The sequence below is a fragment of the Thamnophis elegans genome, chromosome 3 (assembly GCF_009769535.1).
Source record: "Thamnophis elegans isolate rThaEle1 chromosome 3, rThaEle1.pri, whole genome shotgun sequence".
Taxonomy (NCBI): domain Eukaryota; kingdom Metazoa; phylum Chordata; class Lepidosauria; order Squamata; family Colubridae; genus Thamnophis; species Thamnophis elegans.
The window spans coordinates 59,639,417-59,661,438 of NC_045543.1; the positions used below are offsets into that span (position 1 = coordinate 59,639,417).

The 22,022-nt window shown below is 36.7% G+C and overlaps 1 protein-coding gene across 1 annotated transcript in view; it reads right to left on the reverse strand.

The window, feature by feature from the left end:
* SVEP1 (sushi, von Willebrand factor type A, EGF and pentraxin domain containing 1) overlaps positions 1-22,022 on the reverse strand; it is a 144,823-nt gene that overhangs the window by 67,607 nt on the left and 55,194 nt on the right. The window contains exons 8-18 of the mRNA XM_032213166.1: positions 19,800-19,918; positions 18,965-19,094; positions 16,471-16,578; positions 15,718-15,849; positions 15,097-15,291; positions 12,865-12,986; positions 8,678-8,786; positions 7,685-7,876; positions 7,226-7,459; positions 6,458-6,619; positions 759-920 (exon numbers count right to left, since the gene is read on the reverse strand). Of these exons, the coding sequence (XP_032069057.1) occupies positions 759-920; positions 6,458-6,619; positions 7,226-7,459; positions 7,685-7,876; positions 8,678-8,786; positions 12,865-12,986; positions 15,097-15,291; positions 15,718-15,849; positions 16,471-16,578; positions 18,965-19,094; positions 19,800-19,918 (1,665 nt within the window). The remainder of the gene's footprint in view (positions 1-758; positions 921-6,457; positions 6,620-7,225; positions 7,460-7,684; positions 7,877-8,677; positions 8,787-12,864; positions 12,987-15,096; positions 15,292-15,717; positions 15,850-16,470; positions 16,579-18,964; positions 19,095-19,799; positions 19,919-22,022) is intronic.

The following is a 22,022-nucleotide window of genomic DNA, read 5'->3' on the forward strand; positions in this document are numbered from 1 at the left end:
CCAAAAATGCTTTTTCCAAAAGGCGATTGGACTTTCTTGGGTTTCTTTTTTTAGTTTGAAAACATTTCATTTCTCATCCAAGAAGTTTTCTCAGTTCTCCTTCTTCAATGAGAATTGAAACATTTTCAAAGGAAAAAACCCCAAGAAAGTCCAGTTGCCATTTGGAAAAAGATCCTTTGGGACCACCATGACCTGGATGATTGAGAATCTCCACAGACATATGACCCCAAAACAGCACCAAATGTCAAATACTTGGTATTTGCCAAATAATATGGCCTGTTGGTTTATTTGTTAGATTCATATCCTACTTTTCCTCATATTTCTAATTCTGCACTGGCAACAGAAACAGATTTATTTCTCAGAGGACAAGCAAAACTATTTTCAAGTTTAGCCAGAAAGTAATTTTGTTTCCCCCCGTGTTTATATTATGCAAGAAACAAATAAAAGCACTAATAACATATGGAAATAATCTGCTATTGTTACCAGTGCACTGTTGGAAACTAAAAACTAATACTTGCTAACATAAACAAGTACTGTCTAAACAGAGGTCTCAGGAGGTTGTTTCTTTAAAGTATGGCTACAGTTCAAATCCTTTGTGCAGAAAATTAAGGTCCACTAGATAAATAAGATAGACTACAGGCATAATGCATGCTACTACTTAAAAATATTTCAGTTATGCAGGGATCAGGGAAGGGAAGTGATAGATAATGCATGGTATTTAGCAACATGCTGTTTCCTGGAATCTAGATGTCACAAACCTCCACATGCTGATATATCCACAGCTCCTCTTTTGACTGTTGACATATTTTCTGGACAAGAAAGGCAGTTCTTAGATCCAGTGGTAGGCTGATATTTGCCAAAGGGACATGATTCACAGATCTCAAGGCCATTTGGAGAAGAGGTTCCCGGCTTGCACTGAGCTGAGTATACGAGAACAGTACAACCTAATTAAAAATCTCTAATTTAAAAAAATGCTTATCAATTCCAAGCAGCTGAAAAATAAGGGCAAAAATAAACCCAGCGATCCAATGCAGAACAACAGCATCTGCACTGAGTTGTAACTGGTGACTTAGAAGCCTTGAGCAAGCTAAGTGTATTAGCCAGGCATGAAATCCTCTTACCTTTGCTACCGGTTCGGAACTGGGAGCTCGCACACAGCACTTCTGAGCATGCACAAAAGCTTCTTGCATGCACAGAGCGTCCGTGATGAGGTATGGGCAGGTGGGCGGAGCCTCCCACTGTCACCACTACAGGTTCGCCTGAACCGGTGCGAACCGGCAAAATACTACCTCTGGTATTAGCTTGCAAAATACAATTTGTAAAGAGGATCTGCCACAAATATGGATATGTTTATTGCAGAAGCTCGGTGTTTTGTTTGGAATATTCCATTGAAACCATAAACTACTCTACCATAAAAATGAGAAGTACAGAGAATAAAGAAGCTTTTTTTGATTATTGACATTCTGTTATAATAAAACTGATATATTAGCTCCACTGAAAAGACCACATAATTACTGAGACAAAAGAAGAACAAAATAATATAAATTATAAAAACTGTGAAAAGCATGCACATTATTATTAGGATCTTATTGTAATCATTTTAGTCTGTCATTCTAACTTCCTGATTGAGTAATTTCTTTCATATTTGAAGCTGTTGTGTTTCAACTGCTATTTTTATTGTCCTTAACTGTTTTGGAAACCATTTCTGTAAAAAAAACCAAATTATTTATTTAAACAAAAGTATTTATGCCGGAACACTGATTCTAATGCGATTTATTACAGAACCACAGTAAAAGAATTGCTTTCATTTCCATTGCAGCTTTCTTTTCCAGAAATTGTCAATCTATTTACTACTAATGATGTTTTCCTCTACTTGAAAATATCTGATATACTGCTTCGACTTTGTATTCAGAGAAATTGGATAATTGTTACAAGGGCATTTTACTCTCTGTAGCCTACAGGTAGACCTCAACTTATTATTGTTATTGAGAGTAGAATTTCTTTTGCTAAGCAAGGCAATTGTTAAATCAATTGTGCCCAATTTTACAACTTTTCTTGCCACTGTTGTTAAGCGAATCATTAATTTTTTTTTTTTTTTTTCCTTTACATAAAATATTTTATTCAATTTTCAATTTTCACATTCCATTTGCAATCATTTATACACAGGGTATTTACTATAAGAAAAGAAGAAAAAAAAAAAAAAAGAAAAAAAGGAATAAAGCGAACAAATAAAAAGGAAACACAACTCATCATTCACAACCCCACCTGACCCTTGCATCCTCCATACACCCCATCTACCCCCTCCAACTTTCCTTTCTCCCTCTAACACTCCCCTCCTACTTCCCTTACCCCCTCAAACCTTCCTTCTCCCCTTACTCCCCAGACACCCTCCTTACATTCCCCTTACTCCTTACATTCCCCTTACTCCTTCCTTGCTCCTCCCTCTTCCTTCCCTCTACCTCCCTCCTTGGTGTATGCCTTTATTCGAGTGTTGTTTGATCTAATAAAAGTAAAGTGGACCAAGGGAGAAAATAATAATAATAATAATAATGAAAAAAAAAAAAAAGAACCACCGTGTATAAATACATTCTTGTTCTTATTAAGACTATGTTAACCCCCCCCACCCCACCCCCCACAATCCCCATCCCTAATCCTCCCGGCTTCCCAGGGCCCACACCTGGCACTACCTTCTATCTAAAATATCTTGTATACATATGGGTTAAAAAATAAAAGTAATATATGAAAAAGGAAAAAAAAAAAACCCACTCTTTGTGTTGAGCTCAGCCCCCCATCTTTATCTATGCTTAAATAGTATAAATCATTCTATCTATATTTTATTCTCGTCTCTTACTTCTTTGCTATTTACCCCGATCTTCTGTAGATTCTCCCGTTCCCTTCCTGAATCTCATGATCCCTTCCAATAAGATTTAAGCAGCATGGTTCATGCCATATATTCAAATATATCTTTACAGACAAGTAATCAAACTTTCCCTTCTAGTAAAATTTAAACAACGTAAATGATCTTTCTTTACCCCTTTTTCAAACAGTAATTCAAAATAATCTAACCAGATTTCCCCTTCTTAGTAAAGTTAAGCAGCGTAGATCAGATATTACTTTACACAGGGATCAATTTCTATCTTAAGATAATTCCAACCGACTTCCCCTTCTAATAGGATTTAAATAACTTAGTTCATTCCACATGCATTTTACCCTCATCCCCCACTTGTCTGATATTTACCACTATCAAATTTATGCTAACATTTGTTTAAAATATAGTTCAAAGCGATTTGTAGCATGAATCATTCCACATATTCCAATAATACTTTCAGCAAGAGTCAGTTAACCTTCTATTTTAAGGTAGTCCCTTCTAACAAAGTTAAACAACATAAATCATTCCGCATTCTTTTAACAGTTATCTTAAAATAATCCCAAGCGGCTTCCTGTTCTAATAAGCTTTAAACAACATAAATTTTACCCTCTTCCCTTGCTTGTCTGATATTTACCACAAATAACGTAGTTCATTCCACATGCATTTTACCCTCATCTCTTGCTTGTCTAATATTTACCACTATCAAATTTATACTAGCGTTTATTTAAAAAGTAACTCAGGACTATAACAACCACCTTTCCCTTCAAGTAAAAATTAAATAGCATGGATCATATTCAAATCTGATGTTTACCACTATCAAATTTATGCTAACGTTAATTTAAAATCTAGCTCAAAGTAGTTTCACCCAGCTTTTCCTTCTGATGAAAATTAGTCCGCTTTTTCTACCGGAGAGAGGTCTCAAACCCCCATTCAGTCCTCAAGCATTTTAAAATGTCTAAATTCTCGATCTCCGTTTTTCTGCTTCTCCGAGGGAGGAGGGGCTACCCCCTCCATCTTGCAACCACAAGGCCAGCCGCTCGGCTTCTCCTTCCGCTTGTCTCTCCACTCTTCCAAACGCGTCAGGAAGTCCCGCCTTCAGAATCCTACAATAGAAATCTTGAGCCTCCGAAACAGAGTTGAGACGAAACCTTTGATTCTCAAATGTAACCGTGATACCGGCAGGGGCCTCCCATCTGTATCGAATCTGTTGGCTCCTAAGCTCCTTAGTTAAAAAGGCGTAATCCCTTCTTTCTTTCAGCATCTGAGAAGGAATATCTTTGAAAACAATCAGATTTTGGCCGTCAACTCGGAGACTATTATTATGAAGCTTTTGCACAATTGCATTTCTAGATTCTTTTGTAGAGAAATGTATAATTATGTCCCTTGGGAGCTGTCGCTGTTCCGCTATCAATGAGTTCTGGCGATAGATTTTCCGAATCTGCCAATCAAAGTTAAGTCCCGGGCTTCCCAGTGCATGGCTGAAGGCTTCAGCAAAGGTCTGTTTTAAATTCTCTTGCTCCTTTTCACGGAATCCTCTGACTCTTATAGAAGATGCCTTCCTATTAAAATTTAACATCATAAGCTGTTTCTCATTGTCTCTAATTTTCTGTTGTAAAATTTGAATATTGGTAGTCAAATTAAAGTTAGCCTTCTCCAGACTTTCCAATTTGTTCTCTATTTCAGCAGAGTAATCTGACAGAGCAGACACAGCTGCAAACGTATTCGCCTTCATTTGATTAACTTTAGATTTTAAATCATCATATAATTCCAATACAAATTCCCTAATTTCTTTCTTAAAAGCGTTAAGCATTTTAAGGAGATATTCCTGTGTTAAAAGTTCCCCAGCAGAAGGCATAGGAGACAAAGGCTGTGTTTCCAATGAAGATTCTTTAAATTCTTTTGTAGCAAGACGCTTCCTTGACTTGGGTGGCATAATAAATAAGCAAGTAAGCAGAGCTTCGCTCCCCTCTATTTCCAAAGAAAAAAAATTTAAGGAGCAGTCTGCAGGAAGATAACACCGGCTAGGTACATCAATCATCCACGGAGAGAAATCGCCATTTTGAGGTCTGTTTAGACAAAGAAGCCTCTAAGACGAATGGTGCTGGTATTTACGATAGTAATAAAAACATAAATCTCACAGGGGTGGCACCCGCCCGTATCAATTCTAGCTTGAAAAAACTTTGTCTTGTCCTGGGGGGGGGCTAGCCTGTCTGGGGCTGCCAAAAAAAAAAAAAGGCAGCTGAGAAGAAATGGCTGGAGATAAAAGCTCCGCTTCGGCCGGCTCTAATCTCTTTCCACAGCCAAAAAAGAAAAAAGGCTGTGGCTTACGATTAGATCCTAACCTACGGGGCTAACCTCCCTGCCCCTTTCTTAGCCAAAAAGGGGTGCTATCTATGATCTTATTTAGATATACAGACCAGATCTCTGAGGAGCTCGGTGGAGCCCTCCTCGGCAACAGGCCACGCCCCCCGGATGTCCGTTAAGCGAATCATTGTAGTTCAATGATTCATCCAGTCGTTAAGCAAATTTGGCTTCCCCCATTGACTTTGCTTGTCAGAAACCAGCCGGAAGGTCCAAATTGTGACCACATGACCCCAGAATGCTGTAACTGTTGTCAATACATGCCATTTGCCAAGTACCCAAATTTTGATTATGTGACCGTGAGAATGCTAAGATGGTCATAAGTGCAAGGACTGCTTATAGGTCCTTTTTTCAGTGCCGCTGTAATTTTAAATGCCACTAAACAAGTAGTGGTAAGTTGAGGACTACCTGTATAACTTCTTGAAAAAGAGATTATCTTGCTGGCTACTTTTAGGAAAAAACCAGATTAGATGCAGTGATCAGACGCATCTCTCTCCCTCCCTCCCTCTCTCACACACGCACACAGAGTGAAGATTGAAGATTGAATTGCTTTGCTTCTTTGAAACCTTATAGCTATTCAATTTGCAAATGAACTGGGGGGTGGGGTGGAGGGTGGAATGGAGTGCTGAGAAGTTGTCCACAGATCCTGAGAGCCTAAAAACCATCAAGGTCAGAACTGCAGATGCTTGAGGAGGAGGTGGACTGTTCCCATAACAAAAGGATGTCTCATAATTGGACAATGTGATCACCCAGAGGTGGGGAGAAAGGGAAGCTATTGTTTAACGAGGCAAGTATTTGCACAGAAAACTAGAGAGGGTTTTGATTCTTCAGTACCATAATGGTATATCCAATAAAGCTTTACTTTTCACGTTTCAAAGCTCCCAAGAGTGTTTACTTGTTTGGGTGCACTAGTCAGACGGTTGACACACGTCTTTCTAAAAAGTTGTGATATTTTATAAACAAATAGTTTTTTTAATAAAAACAGAATATTCTTTAATGTAAATTTAACTTTTGTTTCCAAACATCTAGAATAAACATAATTTAAATAAGCATTAACATTTGTTTGCATGTTTAAATAAAAAAATACTGGTTCCCTCAATAGCTAAATAAATAAATATTATATGCAGGATCCAATCTAGGTCAGTCACTGGGACTAGAGGTTTTGTCTTCTGAGCTTTCGAACTTCGCCTTCATTCATGAAATATTATATAATTGCAAATTTCCTACCTTTGCATTCTAATATGCTTCTGGAATGGAGATATTCAGTATAAGTGTTAGATGGACAATTTTTACATTCTAGCTGTCCTTCCTCATCTTGATATGATCCGATCCAGCAACTTTCACATGCATGATGTTCCAGAGAATAGTAAGTACCCAAAGGACAGTTAACTGGAATTTAATTAGATAAAATATGAATAAAATGTTGGGTGTGGAACAATGATGGTTTAACATATATTCTGACCCAATTCTCAAACTGCAGATGGCAATGTAATCTGTATCTGTATTATCACAGACACAGTTCATACGTGTGCAAAAACTATATGAGGTACATGATTGATTGAACAGATAATTGCAGATTAACTGAAAATGTGTTAAAATAGTCATAACTGCTGAAATCCAAATAGTAGTGTGCTACTGATGAAATACTTCTATGGGTGAAGGAGAAAGAAGCCACTCTTCTTCCTTCATGACCAGAGCTATTCTGGAGGATTTGTGGAACTTCATGCAGTACAAGGATGTATTAGTATCATAGAAAAACATGTTCCCACACCTCCCCCATCCTGCTGAAGGAAGCCTTCTCTAAGAGGTAGGAAATTAGCTGAGTAGCCAAACGTTTCCGAAGTGAAAATAAATAAGATAGCATTAACAGCGAATTTAAGATTGACATTATATGATTCTTTTGATTCTTCCTTGAAAGTTGACATATGCAATAATTCCAAGATGATAGCCTTTTAAACATATTAAATTAAATTAACTGAGATTAAAATTACCTACCACACATTCGCCCCCGTAGAACAGAGCCCGGTTTGCAGAAAAGAAAAGCTTTTTCAGCTTCTAGAGAATTGATGTCAGCTATAAGCAACTCAGAAGACAACTGAAAAGAATACATGGGATGCTTGTTGAGAGTTCTTTTCAATCTATTTGTGATCCTCTCTAGTGTTTTTAGCAGGCGCTGCTGGTTTTCTGCTTCCAGAGAATCATTGCGTTTGTCAGGCAGTGGTACAGTAGCTATGATTAAAAAACAATCATCTTATGTAAAAGACAGAGGCATTACAAAGTTAATTAGCATAATGCTCTTTAGAAGCATGCAGAAGAATAGAAAAAATCTTCAACCTGTGAAGTGTTCAACATAATTCCTATGAATGTTCTATTTACAAAACACTCAAAAAACGCTCCATTTTAAAAAGGTGTACTCCATATTCCTAAATAATAAAAAGACAAATGTTTTCATACCAGTGATATTAAAAATTAACTTTATTTTGTGGTCTGACATGGGCATATTTATTTTTTTGTGTCTTTTGACCCGGGAGTTTGCCACATCCATAGAATCAGATGGTAATTTAGGTAGTTGCTCTTCAGAATCTACTTCAACAAAATCATCGTAAGAGTAATCCAGCCGATTTATGGCACCCCAGCCACCAGGACCTGTTGGTAATAGAGAGGGAGAGAGAGAAAAAAAGAAATATCCCACAAGAAACAAGTAACATTTATGAATGGTAACAAGCTGTTCAAGCACAATTACATTTTTTAGGAGAAGAGAAAGGGACAAGCAACAGCTACTGACTTGACAATTTATAGGATAAGATGCCGACATGAAAGGTCAACTCCTACCCCAAAGGTTAAGCAGAGAGATAAAGTATGAATGAATGAAATAGAGACCTGACACTGCTGTTTCTAGGGAAGGAAACATAGGGGGAAGGTAGTGGAGAAATAAATGATGGAATGAGGTGTTAATGGTTTATTCTTTTTTTCCTGGCCATTTTTCTATTTTTTGTCTTCTAATGTGCTTACCTGGGTTTACCAGGAGCACTGGTCTGACTCAGTTCATACAGGCAGTCCACAGGTTACAACAGTTCACTTAATGACTGCTCAAAGTTACAACAATAATGAAAAAAGGGACTTTTGACCATTTTTCAGTTACGACCTATGTAGCATCCCCATGATCATGTGATCAAATGCTTGGCAACTTGGCTCATACTTATGACCATTGCTGTGTCCCGAGGTCATGTGATCCTCTTTTGCCATCTTCTGACAAGTCAATGGGGAAGTCAGATTCATTTAATAACTTGGTTATGAAGTCATCAACTGCAGCGATTCACCTAACGACTGTCTCATTTCGCAACATAAATTTTGGGCTCAACTGTGGTCAGAATTGCTATAGGAGACAAGCTAAATATTTATTTCTTCAGAACTTATAGATGATAAAGGGCAAGTCACTTCACTTACCAATTGCAAAGCCATTTTCATAGTCGTAATTATATTCTAAGCAATGTTTCTGTGGCAGATCCTCAAACCTGCAGTCAATGTCATCAACGTCATTGCAAAAAGATGGAACCTATAAAATCAGGAAAGAGCAGTAACAAAAATAATTAGTTTACCACCGAATGACACTGTACAATTTGGCTTAACTCCCTTTCTTGCCTCATACAATACACACACTTGGAATACTGCATTCAGTTTTGGTCGCCACGATGTAGAAAAGATGTGGAGACTCTAGAAAGAGTGCAGAGAAGAGCAACAAAGATGATTAGGGGACTGGAGGCTAAAACATATGAGGAACGGTTGCAGGAATTGCGTATGACTAGTTTAATGAAAAGAAGGACTAGGGGAGACATGATAGCAGTGTTCCAATATCTCAGGGGTTGCCACAAAGAAGAGGGAGTCAAACTATTTTCCAAGGCACCTGAGGGTAGAACAAGAAGCAATGGGTGGAAACTAATCAAAGAGAGAAGCAACTTAGAACTGAGGATAAATTTCCTGACAGTAAGAACAAGTAATCAGTGGAACAACTTTCCTCCAGAAGTTGTGAATGCCCCAACATTGGAAGTCTTTAAGAAGATGTTGGACAGCCATTTGTCTGAAACGGTATAGGGTTTCCTGCCTAGGCAGGGGGTTGGACTAGAAGACCTCCAAGGTCCCTTCCAACTCTGCTATTGTATTGTGTTGGTATTGTATACATCTAATTTCTAGCTTGGAGGATTAGAAAGATGGCTTCTCTTTCTCTTCCCTGATTTGGTTTTCCTTGTGACTGTGTGCTCTGCCTATTTTGGCAGAAGGCAGAGCTGACACCCAGGAACCTCTAGGACCGTGACGGTGAACCTATGGCATGCGTGAGCCCTCTCTGCAGCCACACAAGCTGTCACCCCAGCTCAGCTCCGCTGTGCATGTGCGTATGATTCCCACTGGTTAGCTAATTTTGGGGTTTCTGCCACACATGCACGGGGGGTGGGGGTGCATGCAGGAGATGCGCACGCATGCGGGGGGCACAGACAGGGGGATGTGTGAACATTGGGGGCCATGCAGGGGGCAGGGCACATGCAGGGGGTCGTGCATGCATGCGGGGGGGGGCGCACAAGGGTGTGTGTCGCACATTGCATTATTGGTGTACATGTGCATGCTTTCGACACTCGCTGCCAAAAAGGTTAGCCATCACTGCTCTAGGATTTCCTCCTTTGTCCATTGTTGCTTCAGAAAGCTAAGTGCAATAATCTGATACCCAAAACAGCCACATCTCTATCTTCAGACTGATGCTAAAATATATGGCAAAAGCTTTGGGTTTTTCTACGCCTTCCTCATCTCCAGGGTTTATTTTTTATTTTTTTAAAAATAAAATGTTACCACATTTTTTGTGACTCTCTAGTTGGCATAGTAAGATTACAGGTAGTTCTTAGCTGTATAAAGAATTCTGCCCAATTTTACAACCATTTTTGTCATGGCTGTGAAGTGAATATCTGCAGCTGTTAAATGAATCAAATGGTTGTTAAGCACATCCAGCTTACCCCACTGACTTTGCTTGTTAGAGGCCGAGATTGGGGCGGGAGGGGGGTGGTCACAAATGGTGATCGCATGACCCCTGAGATGCTGCAACGTCATAAATACATGCTGGTTGCCAAGCAACTGAATTTTGATCATGTGACCTTGGGAGATGCTGCAATGATTCCTAAGTGTGAAGACTGGCCATATTTTCAGTGCCTGTGTGGCTTCAAATGGTTGCTAAATGAATGGTTGTAAGTAGAGGACTTCCTATACACAATAATTTTAACTTTTCTCATGGAAAAATATATACTGGCTTTCTATATATCCATTTAATTTATTTATTTAAACAATTTTTATGGCTATCTATCTTGTGGCTATACCACGACCGGCGGTGGCGCAATGGTTACAATGCAGTACTGCAGCTACTTCTGCTGATTGCCGTCTGCTAGCAGTTTGGCAGGTCAAATCTCACCAGGCTCAAGATTGACTCAGCCTTCCATCCTTCCGAGGTCAGTAAAATGAGAACCCAGATTGTTGAGGGCAAAATGCTGACTCTGTAAACTGCTTACAGAGGGCTAGTCTACAGAAGTCTAAGTGCTATTGCTGTTGCTATCTCATATAGTGATCTTGGGCACCTCACAACAACCAGTAAAAACAGAATAAAAATCATAGTTGTTCCTCCAGGTGCCAGACTAACCAAACTATTAACCTCCTGGCTCAAACCCAACCTTGCTCAACATTGGAGAAGCTAGGTGTTCATGGCCTTCCGGAAGGGTAAAAGAGTAGGGACCCCTCAAATCTGTACAGGTAATCCTCAACTTACAACCATAATTGAGACCCAAATTTCTGTTGCTCAGCGAGATAGTTGTTACGTTAATTTTGCAACTCATTTTATGACCTTCCTTGCCACAGTGATTAAGGGAATCACTGCAGTTGTTAAGTTAGTAACAGGGTTGTTACAAGGATCTGGCTTCCCCACTGACTTGCTTGTCAGAAAGTCGCAAAAGGAAATCACATGATCCCAGGACATGACTGCAACCATCATAAATATGAGTCAATTGCCAAGCATATGAATTTTGATAATGTGACCATGGGGATTCTGCAATGGTCATAAGTGTGAAAATGGTCATGTCACATTTTTTCAGTGTTGTTGTGACTTCGAAGGTGACTAAACAAATTCTTGTAAGTCAAGGACTATTTATACTTCTATATGTTAGTTAAAAACACAACTTTCCTTACAGTAGGTACAAAAAATTCAAAAAGAGATACAAGATTACAAGAGAGACAGATAAAAAGTTGATTAAAAAGTTGATAAATGATGCAATTTCAAGGAGACTAAGAGATGATGGATAAGGAGAAAATATATTAATAAAATGGGTAAACATACATAGGCAAATAGTAGTATATATAATGGCAGACAATATATAATTACTAAAACCCCAATAAGTTGAGAGCAGTCGGTGGGAATTTAGGATTAGGTAATTTAATTACATTATATTTAATTTAGTATTAATAATGTGTTAAAGTATATTGTGAATTTAAAATAGTAATTGTGGGGATTTTGAGATATGCTCCTGGAATTGAATAAATATTGTTAATAAATTGGTGTTATTAGTAACCCTACACATTTGGAATATTCAGGCTGTGGGGGAATAATGAGTAATTTTAAAAATATTACATGATACTATTTAGCAGAGGATAAATATAGGACACAAAGAAATGTAATTTATGTTTATTTGAATTATTGGAAAAATGATAAAGGGTTATGGAAATAGACCAATATTGTTGAAGTTGGAAGATTAGAATCATGCATACTTATGTGTATTATTATCATTAATGATGTATAAAAAAAGATTTGACTCAGTCGATGTACTGTCCACAAATGTCCATGTCTATACTGGAAAAAATAAAAAATTATATTATAAAAAACCCACAACTTTCCTGCCATTTGTCTAATTTAGATTGTCTAACTCACTTCTGAAATAGATATACTTGTTTCAATAGCCTTTACAAACTGTAAGGTGATAAAAGAATGTTTGACTAGGAAAAATAGTACATAATTCAAGTAACACGAATTATTACATCCAGCAGTTCTCTGTTTAAATTAGTAACAGATTATTTAACTGTTTAATCAGAGACATTTTTTTTACTGAGTGGTCTACCAAGGTGTAGGTGGGGGTTGGTCTGCCCTAGACGTGGGCAATCAGAAGGGTACTGCTTAAGACCCAAGGAGGCTAATGGTGGGTATGAAATTAGGTTGCACAATCAGCTGTTTGGATTTTGGCAGAGGTATAGCAGAGACAGAAGTGGAAGAAAAATATGCTTTCAATTAATTTTAAATCTTGAAAACTTTCTGGATAATCTTGTGAAGTTTTCCTGGAAGCATTTTTTTAGAATTGTCTTGCCAGTTCTTTCTTCTTATGGCTGACAGAAATGATTGGCTCAAGATCACTCAATTAGCATTGTGGCTAAAGAGGACTAAAACTCAAGAGTCTCCAGTCACTGCACCAACCTGGTTTTCAGCAATGAAGGGCAAAGGTTGCTAAAATATCCTTTACAGTTTTCAAATATATTATAGGCATGCCAAAGTCTCTACTGTTCACACTTTTATGTTTTTTGTCACATTAGGATCTTATAATGATTTACCATTAACTCACCATTTTGCCAAGTGCACTTTGAAAAACTTCCACAAAATTTTTAAGCAGATTATTGTCATCACATCGTGTTGCTTTGTACAACATTTCAAAGGATTTAAAACCGTGATTTGCCAAACGATTCACTGAAAAAAAGTATTATATTGTTATTAGCATATTGCTACCAAAATTCTACCTGTACTATCTATCTATCTATCTATCTATCTATCTATCTATCTATCTATCTATCTATCTATCTATCTATCTATCTATCTATCTATCTATCTATCTTTCATATATATATATATATATATATATATATATATATATATATATATATATATATATATATATATATATATATATATATATAGTACAGTATAGTATATATATCTATTTAGTCTCCCTTTATTTATTTATCAGCACAAATACAACATATATATATATGTTTTCTGAGGTTTTCGCGGGTGTTAGTATGTAGGTCTCTAGTTATTCGGGTTTTCTCCCGCGTAAAATTGGAGATGTCTTGGCGATGTTTCGACGAAGTCTCATTCGTCATCTTCAGGCTTGGTGCTTCCAGGAGCAATGTGAGATCTCGGCTGTTTCTTCCTTTTAACTGCCAGTGGGGGTTTGAACTGATTGGGTGGGAGCTTGGCTGTGTTCTGATTGGGTGGAGATGTGTCCTGATTGGGTGGAGGTGTGTTCTGATTGGTTGGGGGTTTGTGTTTCATGTAAGGATAGGAGGGATTTAAAGAGGCTAATGGTGCATTTGCAGTCTGGCTTCTGGTCCTTGGTCGTGCCTCCTCTTCAGTGTGGGTTTTTGTCTGCTTTCTTTGTGGATGTTTGGTGGTGATATCCTGTGTGGCTCTTGTGAGTGTGGGCCTGGTGTCATTCATCATGTTAGGGACTCGTTTATCAATAAGGGCAGGCTTCCAAATGGCTGGAACGGGACGATACCTCCCACCTGTTCATGCTGTGTGGGCGTTTTTCTATCTCAATGTATTTTATTTTATTTATGTTTATATATATTTATTTATATATATATATATATATATATATATATATATATATATATATATATATATATATATATATATATAATGTTATATTTATGCTGATAAATAAATAAAGGGAGACTAGTATAGATCTATAGATGTATGTGTGTGTGTATGTGTGTGTGTGTGTGTGTATATATATATATATATATATATATATATATATATATATATATATACACACACACACACACACACACACACACACAAACAAACTCTGGGTATAGGTAGTCCTTGCTTCTTCATTTAGTGACCATTCAGTTATGATGGTGATGAAAAAGTAACTTTAAGACTAATCCTTGTAATTATAACCTTTTGTAAATCTAAAAGCAAACAAAGTAAGATCATAAGCATAGTTGCAGTTTCCCTTAGTGATCGCTTTGCTTACCAACTGAGTCACCAGTCTCAACTTTCATAGCCAAATGAGGACTATCCATATAGCTATTTCTAGTTATAGCTAACTATTACTCTATTTGATTTATGGACTTTTTAATATTTGCTTTATAGTTAAAGATTCAGATTTATCCCTGGACCTGTTCCTAGATAGGTTGGTAAGAAGGAGAAAGAACGGCTGTAGGGGTGGGAGAATCCCCTCAATCTCCATTTTATAACAGCACCAAGGCAGTTATTCAAATAGAAATAATTCCATCTCAGGAATTAGCACCATCAACCAGGTTCATTAAAACCAATGTCCTCAATTAGTGCCATTCACTTTTGGGAAAGAATTATAATGTCCACTTGGTTTTCTTAAAGTTGTAGCATAACACTTAACAAAGACTCAAGAAAGAAAAGCAACTTAGGTCCCAAACTAAAGTTTAGGGTAGTTGGCATCTCCCTACCTCCCAGCAAAATAATGATTTCTGAGATCACTCAAACATTCAAATATAGAGACATGTTACAGGCAGATGTGAATCACCAACACACAAATGGATACTAGACGGGTACATAATGATTGTAATAGTGACCAAGCAGTTAACAGTGTGGACAGAAATAGGGCTATGGTGTAAAGCTGGCTATTTTTCTGTATGTGTGTATATGATACAACTCTTATTAGTTGGATTACTGGTTTATGTTTCAGTTCTCATTACTTAACTACTAGAAGGACAAAACATATCAGTCAATTGAAAAACATCTGAATGTTTTATATACAGAATACTCTATAAAATTAAGTCCTTAAGAAAGAATAATAGATAAACCTTACAAGAACAGTCAGGCCACTGATTGGAGTAAGGAGGATTCCAGATACCATCTGCATAGGCACAGTAGTAATTTTCATTGGAACCTGTTGTGAAATCATATCCCTCCATGCAAAGTAATGTGCAATTAACTCCTGACCCACTTTCAGTGCATTTAAAATCACCATTCAGCGGAGTAAAGGGAATTTCACAAGGAGAACCTGAAAAATAAGATTTTTAGATTAAGGTTTGCATGATTCTTCCTCCTGCTGCATAGTGAACCTATGGCGTACTAGGGGGGAATGTATTTTCCCAGTTTGTTTCACTTATACATCACTCCATTAAAAAATAAAACAAAATTCTTGCTCAATTTGGCAATACGCTGACATTAGAACTGACTTTTTAAACAAAATCTAAGAAACAAAAAAACTTGTTGTATTAGATGTACAGAATACTCTGCATAAAAATAAGTTTTCTTTAAAAAAAGAATAAAGCCAGTGTAATGGAGAACTGTAAATTAATTGAATCCTCTCTGGATGTAACATTGCAAAATTTGGAATTCCAAAATCAGAATTCAGAGGAGGAATAATCTATAGTGCTCTTCAATAGTACAAATAATTTCAAGAATAAGCACTACAAAAACAAACCTCTTATGACAATGTTAATCTCACAGGTCCTGTTATTTCCAGCCAAGTCAGTGGCTGTATACCGAACCAGTGTTTCTCCTTTGGGAAAGAGATCTCCAGGTGAGTGAGTTTTAGTTATCATTAAGGCAGATCCTGAAATAGTCAGAAACAAAGAGGGAAACCAAGGTTATTTCATTTCCAATATTCTTCAAAGCTACATGCTTCATATTTATAACATGGAACCCCAAATAATGGTTCTCAGCCTTTAGCATCTGAAATATAATTTACAGAAAATGTAGTTTGATTTTATAGAATACATTCTATTAGACATTAATGCCTTTGTATATATCTCAGCCTTAATATGATTTAATCAGTCTTCAAATTCTTTTATTTTTCCAGGACAATAATGAAACAGCTTGTTCTACTCTTCTAAATGTACATTGCATTTTGCAGAGCATAGTAAATGATCGACTTTTGCAAGAAAAATATTAAATGTATTGTTCTTTATTAATGTTACTTGGCAATCCTTTAATGTGTTTCAAATATTAATGCACTTTTAAACATCCATACTTAAAATATCCTGAATTTTCTATTTTAATTTATGCTAGGTAGGAAACAAGTTAAAAGAAAGATGCAATTTATCTTCATCCTGCTATGATAGCATTCTCTACAGGAACACTTCAAACTGATTGTCAAAATTCATCCAAATGGAATCCAAAATAATGCCCAAAATAGGTAGGAAAAAACCAAACCTATGAAAAAAGAGTCACTCACCTGAATTGTCTGAAAACTGTGGCTCATCCCACTTTACTCTGTGCTCCTTCTCAGTGATTTGAATTGGTAGTGGAGATCTGCATTCATCAATTACTGGGGGTTCAATGTCTGAATATTTGAAGTTATAAAGAACATTGAATCACAGAAAGGAAGGAAGGAAGGAAGGAAGGAAGGAAGGAAGGAAGGAAGGAAGGAAGGAAGGATCAAATTGATTTTCCATACAAGTTTGAAATAGTTTCTCCTTTTAGACTTAAATGAAATATAAACATTTTCATATCAGTATGTATGTAGCATGGACATTTAGATCATATTTAAGACTGTGTTAAAATGTTTAAAGAGCTTGCTATGCAGCTTCCATCACAGCAGATATTTATCTGTTCTCCACAAGCCTTCAACCATCAGACACTATGCAGACCACAGTTGATCTTAAGCATATGTACCCTGGAAAGAAGCTCCATGAAGTTAATGGATGGTACGTTTTCAGAGGCAAGCTTTTAACTTCAGACATATGTATTCAATAACACTATTCACCTGATAAGAATCAGCATAGTGCTTTAACAGTGTGCAATTATGGAGTTGCAGTAGTGCAGTTAAAACATGCCAGGAGGTTCAACAGCCCATAGATGTCCCACTATTATCTTAAAGGACTTATTCATAAAATCTTACAAAACAAGACATAACTGCGCTTTACCCAAAACAAAAGAGAACTGAGAACTGCAGGGGCCTGGGGCTTAAGCAAATATAAAATGGATGATAAAAATGTAAACTGAAAAGCAGAAATATGTTTATGATATATTTAAAAGAGCAAAAGAAATATATATTAAAATATCTGTTACAAAGTGTAAAAAAATCTGAGGCACAAGAAAAATCCCATACTCTGGGAACTGTAAAGTCAACGAAAACTGCAGAAAATCTGCAGCAGGATTTTTTGCCATTTTGAGACAATAGTGTAAGTATCAATATAATGAAAGTGCTATTTTACACTTTCATGTGTAAGTCCAGCATTTGATTCAACACAATCTTTTTAACCATTAAAGTTCATCAAATTTTTAAACAAGTGTGTGTGTATGGGGGCGGGGAGGTCCTACCAAAAAGTTATCCATTGTTACTTTATCAAAAGGCAAATGTTGACAATATGCCCAAGGCAGGCATGTCTATAATTGTTAAGCTTCCTCATGGTCCAAGAATATAATAGAGGTATGCCTTGATTTATGACAACAAGTGGGACCAGAATTTCTTAAGCAAGGCAGTTATTAAGCGAGTCATGCCTGAATTTTACCTCTTTCACCACAATTGCTAAGCAAATCACAGCCATTGTTAAGTAAACTATAGGTAGTCCTCAATTTACGACCAAAAATTGAGCCCAAAATTTACGTTGCTAAATGAGAAATCTGAGTTTTGCCCCATTTTATGACTTTTTTGGCCATATTTGTTAAGTGATTCACTGCAGTTAAATTAGTAATACCATTGTTAAGTGAATCCGTCTTTCCCATTGATTTTGCATGTCAGAAGGTTGCAAAATGGGATCCCATGACCCTAGGTCACCGCAACTGTCATAAATATGAACCAGTTGTCAAGCATCTGAATGTAAATCACATGACCGTGGGAATGCTACAAAGCTTGTAACTGTGAAAAATGGTCATAAGTCACTTTTTTCAGTGCCATTGTAAATTTGAACAGTCACTAAATGAACTGTTGTAAGTCAAGGACTACCTGTATGTGGCTGTTCAGTGAATCCAGCTTCCCCATTGACTTTGCTTGTCAGAAACCAGCTGGGAAGCTGCAAATGACAATCATATAACTTCAGGATGCTGCAACTGTCATAAATATATGCTAGTTGCCAAAAGGCTGAATTTTGATCTCATGATTACATGCTCATGTAATCATGTCATTTTTTTCAGTGATGTTACAACAGTTGGTAAATGAATAGTTGTAAGTCGAGGACTACTACTTGTAAAATATGCACATAATATAATATGTAAAGCTGCTACAGCAATTCTAAAGTCAGGGCTTATTTATATGAAACCTAGAGGTTCTTAAAGTAAGAAATACACCTGGATAATTTTTTGTTAAAAAGGATTAACTAATTCAATTGAAAGACGATCAGCACTACATTGTTTAATTGGCACCGGGATGCTGTATTTGAACCAGTTTAAAGACTCTTTCTAAAGAGAGATTTTTTTGTTTCTTTGATTCTTAAAAGGGAAAATATTTTTTCATTATATATTAATAACAGTATATTAATAACAGCTTTCAACCTAAGGTAGTTTTTCATACTGAAAGGATGCTTACAAACCTGGAATTTGATTTCCTTACAGGCACAACAAAATGCAAGACTGGGCTGTTTTCAGGTATACAGTACGTATGACCACTTAATCAGTGCTAGGGTGAGGTGGGGGCCTGGCCATTTAATCAGTGCTAGGATGGGGTGGGGGCTGGCCACCAAATCTAATCTAAGATACTAAGGTATATATATTTTCTCAATAGCACTCACCAATCACTTTGATCTTGAAAGAGCAGCTTGCTTCATTGCCAGCTCTGTCAGTTGCTGTATATGTAATGTCAACTTCTCCAATTGGGAAAAGGTAGGGTGGTATAAAGGCTGGAGTAACCTGAACTAACACCTGCAACAGGATCAGTCTTAGTAAAGGTAAATGAAATACTGTAGTAAGTTCTTAGCAAAAACTGAACTTAAGTATCAAGAACTAGTGATCTAGTTCTTGATCCTAACCCCACTATCCTGTCAGAGCTGAAGAAGCTTCTTGGAAGAAACATCTTCAAAGAAAAATACAAGAAAGTCCAGTTGTATCCTGAAAAAGCACCTTTGGGACTTCATTACAAATGCTTTCAGCTCCTCCTTAATTCAAAGATGATCTTTGGTGACAGTGTTGCAATATTCATGAAATACTGTAGCATACTGATTTAAAAAGTGATTTGAATGCTACCTAAAATACATACAACTTGCATTTAAGAAGGATGAAGGCAGACTACTTGCCCTGATGAAAAAAACCCACCTAGGCTGGTGAAGTAAATCCATGCAGCTATTTTATTTAGCCACGAACATAAAAGGAACACTTTTCAACAAAAGAATAAAATAAAATAAAATAAATTATCCCGTTCTTTCGTTATCTTCCTGTACTGATGAACAATACAATTCACAAATAACTCAAATCAAGAGCAAAAAAGAAAATTGTTGGCCTAATCATCTTCATCATCATTTACAATTAATGTAGTAATTTATGAAAGAGCAAAGTTTATTTATGTTATTTCAATAATGACTAATATACACATTGATGCAAAACATGCTTTTCATCCTAATGTTTGCTTACCTCGTCTCCAGAATTATCAACTGCATCTGGAATTTGCCAGCTAATATTTGCTGAATTTTGGTTTTCCAGAGTTGATGTTTCAATATCATTTGGACAGCTAATTTGTGGAGGTTCAATATCTGCATACGATACATAAGACAAATTTGAGCATCTGTATTAAAAGCATTTTCAATGATCTATTAAAAGACATTGAAGTGAAATGAACTGTAAAATTCTACACATATTATACTGAGCTAATTATTCATAACCTGAACAGAGGTTTCTGAAATTCAGATCCATTACTTTTTATTTTAATGTAAGAACAGTTCTTTGTTGTTTATAAATTATCAATTTCATGACAAACATTGTATCTGCCTAGTCATTGTGGGAGAGTAGACAGTTATATAACTTTTCTAAAATAAATAAATGAATCCTATGATCTATGATATCTGCAGAAATATGTATAGGATTTGCATTTTATGTTTAAAGATGTAAGATTATGTTATAGCAATTAGAAATAACCGGATTTTGCTTGGGATTACTTCTTAAATTTTAAAATACAACAAATTTTATCAGCCATTAAACTATTTATTTCTCTGGCATTCACTTTTAAAATTTTGCAATTATTATATCAATGATCTTCATTTCAATTAGGTAAGAACATACAGTAATCACATAATTCAATACAGCTCACATATTATTGTTCTAAAATCCAATTGTATCACAATACACATATGATCAAATATATAGCAGAATTTATATTTTTTCTAGTCAAAAAAGAAAAACATCAATTTAATTTACACTGCATTGTGCTTGTGGCAAAAAATAGTTGATATGAAATGGCTTACTTATTAATTTTTCTTCTTTTTTAAATTCTCCAAGGAACATTTGTCTGATTCAGATTGTCTGTTTAAAATGGATGCTGTTTAACCCAAATATCAAATATAAAAGAACTAGGAAGAGATTCTGAGAGATGAGAATGTACACAGGGGTCCCCAACTCCCGGGTTGTGGACCAGTACCAGCCATGGCCTCTTAGGAATGAGGCCATGTAAGTGGCAGGTGAATGAGCAAAGTTTCATTTATGCATGCACATGATCTACCTAGGTTGCGTGTGAAACTTCCCACCCCATCTGTGGAAAAATTGTCTTCCATGAATCCGGTCCCTGGTGCCAGAAAGGTTGGGGACCATCACTCTAAAGGACAGGAAGCCCAGAATACTGATGAAAGACTGTATAAAATAAAGTTAATGCCAAAGGAACCTAGGGTTAGGATAGAATTAGCAATAGCACTTAGATTTATATACCACTTCATAGTGCTTTACAGCGCTCTCTAAGCGGTTTTACAGAGTCAGCATATTGCCCCCAACAATCTGGCTCCTCATTTTACCAACTTTGGAAGGATGGAAGGCTGAGTCAACCTTCAGACGATCAGGGTCAAACTCCTGGCAGTGGGCAGAATTAGCCTGCAATATTGCATTCAAACCACTGCACCACCAATTAAATTTTCTAGTCATATAGGGGAATGTGAGGAAGAAATGGAAGCAAAAAAGTGTTGATCAACCAGAGAGCTATGAAGAAATATTACACTGTGAGAATGTATCATGCTCTAAAACAGTGTTTTTTATATTTGGTAACTTTAAGATGTGAGGACTTCAAATGCTGGCTAGAGAATTCTGGGAGTTGAAGTCCGCATATCTTACAGTTGCTAAGGCTGAAAATCACTTCTCCTTAAAAGGCTCAAGAAACTGGGCAAATAAAATAGGTAGCAATATGCCACATGCCAAGGAAGCACTGGGTAATAGCATAGCATTTAGCATTTAGATTTATATACCGCTTCACAGTGCTTTATAGCCCTCTCTAAGCAGTTTACAGAGTCAGCATATTGCCCCCAACAATCTGGGTCCTCATTTTACCCACCTCGGAAGGATGGAAGGCTGAGTCAACCTTGAGCCTAGTAATGAAGACTTGTGCAGAATAGATAAATTCTAGAGCAGGGGTGTCAAACTGGTGGCCCATGGGCCGGATGCATCACACGCAGGCCACACCCACCCTAGCTCTGTGAAGGGAAAAAAGTTACAAAACATCACGTGATGGCAACATGATGCCGTGAGTTTGACACCCGTGGTCTAGATAATATAAATAACTGTCTTAAGCCAAGTATGACCATTAATTAGTCCACTAGTGTGGATTTTAACTAATATATAATACCTGTATTAAATTTCTCTACAATTCTAACTTCATCA